At 39.5% G+C, this 9,545-nt stretch overlaps 1 protein-coding gene across 1 annotated transcript in view; it reads left to right on the top strand.

Annotated features, from left to right (window-relative positions):
- xpr1a (xenotropic and polytropic retrovirus receptor 1a) overlaps positions 1–9,545 on the top strand; it is an 88,597-nt gene continuing 79,052 nt past the window's right edge. The window contains exon 1 of the mRNA XM_054788670.1: positions 1–659. Within this exon, the coding sequence (XP_054644645.1) occupies positions 591–659 (69 nt within the window). The 5' untranslated portion in view covers positions 1–590. The remainder of the gene's footprint in view (positions 660–9,545) is intronic.

Raw genomic sequence — 9,545 nt, 5'->3', positions numbered from 1 at the left:
AAAAATGTATATGTTAGCCGCGCCCATTAGTCTGTTTGAATGACAAGCAAGGGGCGAACAGGAAGTGAGAAAGAAGATACACTCTCAGGAAATGATCCAAAAATATCTCTTTATTTATTGTGAGACAACTTAATTATACACAACGATTCCAATCAACACCATAATAAACTTGTGGTAGTAAAGTGTGTAAAGTGCATGGGGCGGAAGTAGCAGCGGGAGGTCCAAACAGAGACAGCTGACAGAGCGCGCTCTATGACGCACACACGTCACTGATGGCGGACCGCTGAGTCCCCAGACCCGCACACGGAGGGACAAACCGGACAAAGTCACAGAGCCTTACCCTCAATACCATCAGTAAAGCCTGATCTCCGAATTCCTTTAAAATTAAACCCTCCTCGGTAAGAATAGTTAGTAGTATGTGGGACGGGACCGGCTCGGAGAGCACTGAGCGGGACCGCGGAGCAGAAGTAGAGTGAAGCAAGCGGGTCGAGCCGGCTGACGCACCGCATGTTGAGCCAGCAAGTTGGCGTGCAGAAAAGAAGAGAAGAAGGATCTAATTCCCTTTAAAGTGGACTCTTGTTGCTGCAACTATGAAATTCGCGGAGCATCTTTCGTCCCACATCACCCCTGAGTGGAGAAAACAGTACCTTCAATATGAGGTAACATTTATGTATTTACTGATGTTGATTACGTGCATAAGCACAAAATATTTCTATTTATGAATGTGTAATTTTGTGCAAGAGGGAGTTGAAAACGTACACATTTTCATCATGGAAAATGGAAGGGACAGGCAACGATGAAGGATGTCCCATTGTTAATGGAAGGATAATTGGCTTTTCATTCAGCTTTATTGCGGCTGGTTGACTTTCATTTAATAACACTGAAATTAACAGTTGAATTAACCACCAACAAAGAAAATTCTCCACTTAAATGATTTCTAGGATTTCAGGGGGAATTACAATAAATATTGCACCTGTTTTTTTAAAATTTCAAATTCAAGATTGCTTGAAATCAAATGGAAAAAAAATTAAATGCATTCATCCTTTTAAGTCCAAGTAGCATCAAATTGAGAGAAATTGTTTCACTTCATAGTCTTATAATGTTTTTTCTTGAACGCATTCAATATTTCATATAAATTCTGGATTTCACACGCACTCGCTCAAGTCTTCCTTTATTCATCATATTATTATTATTATTATTTATATATTTTTTTTTGTTTATTTCTATCAAGTCAGTTGTTAAACATCAAGTTAGTTGTTAGACATTTCTGTATTGGCAGATGATTTATTTTCTTATAGGAATATTTTATTTTCACACCTTCCTTTTTGCCGCCTGTGCATTAAGAGCTTCAGTGCAGACGTGCACTGACAGCACCATTCCATTTAACTCGGTGAATTATAGACAAAGACCCTGTTCACCTCTTGGCTCAGTGGCCTACAAGACTGTTTTTTGCACCTGTTTTTTATTTTGGAAACATGACCTATAATCATTGAGTTGCATAATTGCAAATAGCAGATAGTTGTACGTGTTTTGCTTCTGTCATTGTGTGATTGAAGCAGGTTTTGGCTTCGAAAGGTGTGCTAAAATGTCATATAAGTGTTTAACATGCGAAATAGAAGTATATAAATAACTGCATGTACAATATATTATTATGGTTGTTTTGTTATTGGGTGTTCTTATTGGTAATTGGTTTTTGTTATGTCAGGTTTTTGTAATCTATAGAGTGATACCAGGGACAGATGTATGGTCAAACAGCCATTTTACACCTCCAGTCTTCATCGCAGCACACATGGCCGGTGGTCGATAGATGGATACATACATAGACAGACAGACAGACAGACAGACAGACAGATAGATAGATAATAGTCTCTTATACAGCATACATAAATTGGTTACATAATATGTGGAAATTGTGCATTAGTCACAAAATAACATGTTAGGCACGTACACTTTCACTTTTATTTTTGAATTAAGTCATGTACAACACACTTCTAATTATTACAATAGGTTTTTGTAAATGTAACATAAACAGTGATCCATCTGATTAAGATTCATGGACTGGGTGCATCTGTATGTGACCAGCTATTGTTGAATTATGCAGAGAGACACATTTTCAATTCTAGAGTTTGCATTTTTCCCCATTTGGTCATATTTTTATAGCTTGTGTAGGCAAGGATGTGTCTGAGTGGGCGTGGCGGTGAGACACCTGTGTCACCTCGAGCTTTTAACCACATAAAATACTGCTGAATTGCAGGGATCACAGCATAAACTAATGACAAAAACATACATATAATACATCACTCTTGTAGCTTCATATTTTCTCAAAATGTTTCATTCCGTTTGATTGCTATGACATTTTAGTTTATTCTTTGAGTCATTTTTCCACCAACTGAAGTTCCTACATTTAAATATTACACATCCACAAGGCTGCTTTTTGTGTTTTATGTGTGAAACAGCTTTCTACATTCAAATGGACTAGACTAAAGTCCATTTTTATGTCTTCCTTTATGTGCCAGCTGGATTAATTAACCTGCTTCCCAGCTTTCACTTGCCTCCTCACTATTGTGTCTATTCATACTGACCATGCAATTCACAATGCAGCAAAACGGCTGTTCCAGTAATCATCACAGTTTTATTTAAGAAGGAACCTCACGTGAATGCAGAGGAATCGACAAGCCGATTGAGTGATGGCCTAATTACGTGTGAGGTTTAGTCTGTGGGATTGGTATGAATTTAGAAGCTAATTAGCTGCTATGGCAGATGTGCATACAGTCGCCCCTCGCTTTAATTAATAAATGATTGCTGTTTCCTGGTTGACTATGTCCTAATTTTAGTAAAATTAGTTGCAGTAATGTTGCATTGATGAGACATGACATTACAGTATATAACATTACCTTCACACTGCATGGAGTCAGCCATGGCATAACCAACATGGCGTAGTGAAAAGAAGTTGTCCTCCCATTACATGGGGATGTGGTAAGTTTTTGGCTTCTTTGTCCGCGTGCAACTCAGAGGGAGCGTTGCTTGGTAGAATTCTGTGTTTAAAGTGGCGTCCGTCTCTTATGTCCCTGTAGTAATCCCATATCTTGCGCATTAGAGTTGAGCAATGTGTTGTAAACAAACAGTAATAGCAGTGTAAAAGTCCCTATAGGGGTGTTTTTTCATGTCTACAGGGCTCTAATAATGGTAAAAATCGTATTTACAAAGTCGTAAACAGGTTTTCTATGCTCTTAACTATGAAAATATTTCATTTATTAATATTGAATCCTACTTTGCGGAAATTCACTTATCGCGGTCGGGTCTGGAACCAATTAACCGTGATGAACGAGTGACAATTACATAAAGTCCACTCTTGAGGCTCCTGCTAAAGAAGAGAGATGTGTGGTATGGTTTATTTGTTGCAGACATACTTACTAACTTACATTCCGGAACTTCCAGGAACTTCCTGTGGTTACATTTGGTTACACAATGAGTTTTCTGAACTGTATTCATCTTGGCTCTTTGCTCCAGCTAGCTTTAGCTTTAGCCTTACCTCGATTGCTAGCTGTCAGTCTGGCAGAGCAAAAGGCCACAGTGGCTGACTATCAGACCTTTGCGGAGGTAGATAAGATTGGTGGATAACATCGGTTTTAACGTGTAAGGATATAAAGATCGGCCGGATTTTGTAGCAATGTGTGCAGAGGCTGACATTCCATTAAAAAAAAAATACCCAGCGATGGATTGCATCAATAAATGTAAGCATGTTTGCATTTAATTAATGGACATTTTGTTCACTGACACAAAAGGCACATACTCTGCGGTGGTAAAATAGGTGTAGAAGGTAAAAAACTGACAAAAAAAAAAAACAAAACAGATTTTATCGGGCTCCAATCCTCCTCTGTTTTCAGCTACCCTGGTATAAGGCTTGCGTTTAATGTGAAGTCTAGTCACAATAACATTGTTCATGTGTGTGTTCTGCTCCAAATCATCAATCTCATGTTAAGATGATGCCATCATGTAATTTGCATAATTGGCCATGTAGAGCCCTGTGATAGCGTCACTGTCTAAAGCTGTACACACTACGTGTTTCAGGTACTGCACACAACTAGTGTTTTGAAGACAAGCCATAAGCATTATAATGAGAACAAGAGAGCAAGATTGTTAAGTGACTCTTTAAAAAAGTAAGTTGTGAGGATTACTGATGATTGATGTATCCCTTGAACGTAATACCACTTGTAGCTCCGAGCTAGCTAGATGCTGCCAGCCAGGCATGTAAACAAAAATGCCAGAAAGTGGAATGATGAAACGTGAGCGATCACACACGCTGGCATTGATAGGCTCAGCATGTGACAAGCTGTCATCAATTGACTACACATTTTACGGGCTATTATTCATTCTCCCGATAATAAGAAACAAAGCGGAAGTCAACACAAGACGTGTCGTCAAGTGGTCAAGTGCCAGCAAGGCAGACAGGCAATTCCGGTGCATGCTTATGAAAATCAAGCGCAGTGAAAAAGTTTTTATGATATTTTAAATCTTTTTCAAAGTAATTGTTTTCAAGTTTGGAAAAAAAAAAAAAAATTTTAAGGCGTGGTGGCTTTTATTTTGTAGTGACGCTCTGCCACCATCAATTACATGTAGTGGAAACCCTGAGATGTACTGTAGATGTTAAATACGTATATAGCATTCCAGGGTATAAAGCAGGTTCATACATTAGGTATAACTGCATAATTAAATTTGATCCAATACAATTAAATTATTATTGTTGTAGTGCATAATTATGTAGAACTGCAAAATATTTGGTCCATTCATTGTAGATAGCATAAATGCTCTATTTATCGCTAGGCCGTTTATATACCTAAATCACAAAGGGACAAGTGGTTAATTAGAAGCAGACAGCAATTGGAGAGAGGCTGTTGGGAAAATGTGAAAACTCCTTATGACCACTCATGATACTTCAAATGCAGCAAGCAAAATACATAAAAATGACAAACGGGTGCCGTCAGGATCAAATTGTTCTAACTATTCCCCCCTATACGGCGCGCTTGATGACGAATGAAATGGATGAATGAACGTTTAATTTAATTCAAACATTGAATTCCTTGTTGATGAACATGGTGAGGAGTGGAGAGAGGAGGAGAGGCGACGCAAGAGCGACACACAGCGGTATCGTTGCGCCCTTGAACTTTATTGTAAACTTCAGTAGAAGGTACAATCATCATTACACACACAAGCCTGGCTCACTATCAGTTATGCAACGTGTGTTAACTAGTGAACCTTTACATTACAATCCTATTGTAACAGACTCTACATTTGTACTTTGCTATGACTTCTGCCTTGAATTCAATAGTGTTTCACAACTTGCTTTTCAAAGATCTGGCGCTTATAACTATTTTTGCATCTGTATTTAATAAAAGAAAAAAGGCAGATTCCTCTTAACACTCCGGAATACGCCGTGCTCTTGATTGCCTCATTAGTGTATGGCGCACACTGCTTATTAAGAGGAAGAAAGGGGACAGATACGAGTTGTTCTGTTTCATTCTATGAACAAATAAACCACCCACCCACACATAATAAAGATGATCAAAGCATTCTCTGGCTGGAATATGTCTATAGTGTCCCAGCACTAAAAGAATCATTATCCATTCTTCACAGAGACTGAGTCACTAACTTGTGGATGCTTTGTTTGGGCGCTCAATTTCCTTGGACTAGTTTGTTAGGCGCACTGTTTTGCCGTACTAACCGAGACCGTGTATGAAAATAGAGACATGTTTTTAGCGATAATTTGAATCAAAAACCTATTCCTATGAAAACGGACACTGTTACACTGGAATAATAGAATGAATTGATAATTTTACCCGATCAAGAAAGTTGAATCAAATTAAGTAACTGATCGCGTACTGTCAGTGTACGTTGCATAATGGTGTGTTGTTTCTAACAGACTATAATAATAATATAATACACATACTGTATACAGTGTGAATGTCTGTGTGGGCGAGCCAGGGCACTTGCATTCACATCAGCAGTCCAATCACTCATGTAACCTTCCATAATGATTGTGATGATGAGGAGGAGTAGTGAAGTGGTTATGGCTTATATTTGCAATTCAAACTAGGCGAGTGGTGATATTTGGATTTAAAGACAGATGCCTTTGTGATTCCACTGGTTTCTGTGTGTGTTTGTGTGTGTGTGTGTGTGGACTGTACATTCTTCATTCTATAAGCAAGCAAAGTGTGATTTATCAGCGTGTATGAACAATATGAACATCATGTAGACAACAGGCATTGGCAAGACAACTGCTGAGAACCTCCCCCATTCCCTCCCACCCTCACCCTGTCGTTCCTCCCCCATCGGGAGGACATCTGGTCCCAGACCTGCCCTTTCTTCCTCCTCCTCCTCCTCCTCCTCCTTCACCATCCTCCCTGGCTTCATCACAGGGATCCACTCGCAGGTTCAGAGCCACCATGAAATTAAGTGATTCTGTTTGAACTGCAGATCTCTTTAGACAAACACTCTCATCTCCTCAAGCACAATGACCTCAAGCATCTAAGTGGAATTATTTGACCATCCACCACTCAAGTATTTAGTTTGGTGCCCACTCAACATGTCACGGAAGACAGCCATGATGATATTCCATTGACTGGACACTGCAGTGTGAAGCACAAGCATGTCGTGTCTCGTCAGGATGCATTACATTAGTGCATAGTCATTCAAAGCGATAGCCCCCATTAGGCTTGGATTAGTTATTGTCTACAGGTTTCAGCACTGATTACTGGCAGGCCTGCAGGTTTATCTCAATTCCCCATAGGGCTAACCCCCTCCCTCCCATTTTCTATGACTACCATCACCATGGCGATACCTCCATCTTAATGAACACCTCCCTCGACTCGATCTGAATATCTATTTTCCTCCTATTAGTATGGGGAGTGTAAGCCACTCCAGTGGCGGATGAATGCATGGAACTTTAAGCAGCAGCAACGCAGGCCGCGACTAACACACAACAGTCCACCTCCACACTCAATGACTCATGCTGCTCTCTTGATGTCAGAAAGCAGCACCTGGATTCAGTGTGCTTTGATAACATCAGATTATACAACAGGGAAGCTCCCTGCAGGTTGTCATTCGAAGTGTTGATTTTTTTGTCTTAAATTTGCATGCATCATGAATCTTAAAGTTTAAGAGCCCTACATATATTTTTTTCATCCAGTGGAGCGATTCAGCTGAAAAGCATCTTTATTTTTAAGGAACGTGATTCAGTGGTTACTTTGATTGGTACAAATCTGTTGAAAGGAGCCAGCTTTGAATTATCCTCCAGTTTCATGCACCTATTATCCCTGCATGGAACAAATTTATTAACCCCTTAGCATTCTGGGATTTTTTTTTTTTCTGGCTAAAACTCCTTGAAAATTCATACTCAAAGCAAGCGTAAGGCTTCCATTGAATCATTTGGAGTGGAAGCATAGCTTTTGAAAACTAACAAGCTGAATATGTATCCCCAACAGTCAGAATCTGTCTCAGTGGCACTGACACACAAGAATAGGAGTTTGAATACGCTGACAAGAATGAATTCTGAATTCTCCTTTGAAGGTGCAACATTCATGCACCACTGACATACAGTTTACACAGTCCACATTTTCTCCATTATGCAGCAGTTTTACGACAAAAGCACACCCATTACAATTTAATTGGTTATTTCAGGGGTGTCAAACTCAATCACAGGGGGGGCCAAAAGTAAAAGCCTACTTTAGATTGTGGGCCGAACTGGACTTTAGCCCCCACCCCACCCCCGAACTTTGTATCAGTCTCATTATTTTTGTTGAAATTTTCAACACTTGTATATATCTGCATATTGAAAGTATTAAAAACCTTAACATCTTCTTGTCCTTTTCAACAACATAATTGGCGAATGAAGCACACTCTTATGCATCATCAGTGCACACACACAGATGCTTGTTTGATGTTGCCAACATGACAGTACTGTACATGCCCCAATAATCCAGGCTGAAAAAATAGCAGTTAGTATTGTCAGATTTTGAGAAAATGTCTCATTAGCACTGATGACTAGATAAGTAAGCAGCCGACACACCTTTTATCTCGGTTCCCTACACGTGCAGTGCCGTAATTGGAACATACCGATATAATGCACCCCTGTGGTTGTGTTTTCAGGTTGGGACAAAATGCACATGACCGCTGGTAAATGCGTTTTTATGTGGACATACATTTTTGTAAAACTTCACTCATGTGGATGTACTTTTTTTTTTTTTTTTTTTAACATCAGAGTGGGGGAAACATGTCTGTTCATCCCTGGTTGAGATTTCTACTTTCCGATAGTCTGCGGATATACGACTATGGTTGTTTTGGCATGGCTGTTCGTTTAAATAAAGTCATTGTTGATCGACTACCCCATTGTCATTCTCTCAACGTCCGGACAAAAGCTACAGTATTTTATATCAACACAAAAACATCACAATCAATGAGTACCCCGGAAGAGGTCGCAGCCATGGAATGGGCAGGTTATGCATTTCCCAGCATACTTTGCTGTAGTTAAAATGATCACTTTTGACTGTCTTATGCCTCTTTAAGGTGTCAGCTGGGATAGGCTCCAGCATGCCCCTGTGACCCTAAAGAGGAGAAGCAGTATAGAAAATGGATGGATGGATGGATGGATGGAAGGTGTTATTTTATAAAGACAGCGTGTAATAGTTAAAGTGCTGCCGTTTTTAGTCATGCACAGTTTACTTTTGACTTTTGGTCTGAATCTGGCACCCTTATTAAAAATGGTTGTGAATTTTTGTGCTGTATCCAAAATTGTTTCCACTTCTAAAATTAAACTGCCAAAGGAGTAGTTTGTACCAGATGAATCGTGTAATTGCGTAGATCGCTGTAAACACTTTATTAAGGTCTGTTAGGTGGGGCAAGTCAATGCTATTTTCCAAACAGTTCTGTGGGCTGGATGACATTGCAGCACAGGCCAGATTTGGCCCCCGGGGCTTGAGTTTGACACATATAGGTTATTTGATGCGCCAGTCATCATTATGTTTCAATGTAACTGGCCAGCGCTACATATGTTAAAGAGGGGCCGATCAGATACATTTTTGTGCACAGAAGGTCATATATTGTCTATTGTGTCCAGTGAGGTGCCTATCAAAAATTCACAGTTCAGAGATCATTTGATAGCATAAAGCGGCTAATATAATCATTCTAAATGAATTTACGATCAATAATACAGTCATCCCAAAAATGTATAAATAAATAAATGATTCCTGTTTGTGGTTGACTATGGCCTATTGTTAGTCAAAAAAATCTTGAAAGACAAGTTATATGTAGTATTCTGGTCACTAGGCGTCATTAATGTTATATCACATTACCTTAACACTGTGGCCCTGTCCGCGTGGGAATGCTCTTGAGAGAAATGATGAAAGTCTGCAGCAGCGGTTAGTGTGTCTTTAGGGATGTAAGGCTTGGGCGGGTTTAATGGATAATTGTCAACGTAACAGGACCACTTTTGTTGGAGAATTATTTGCAGTTGGCATACTGTACCGAGCCCGCGTTTATAATTGTATCCT

This window comes from Dunckerocampus dactyliophorus, chromosome 10 (genome assembly GCF_027744805.1).
Source record: "Dunckerocampus dactyliophorus isolate RoL2022-P2 chromosome 10, RoL_Ddac_1.1, whole genome shotgun sequence".
NCBI classification, from domain to species: Eukaryota; Metazoa; Chordata; class Actinopteri; order Syngnathiformes; family Syngnathidae; genus Dunckerocampus; species Dunckerocampus dactyliophorus.
The sequence above is the reverse complement of the archived record's forward strand: the minus strand, read 5'-3'. Positions and strand labels throughout refer to the sequence as shown.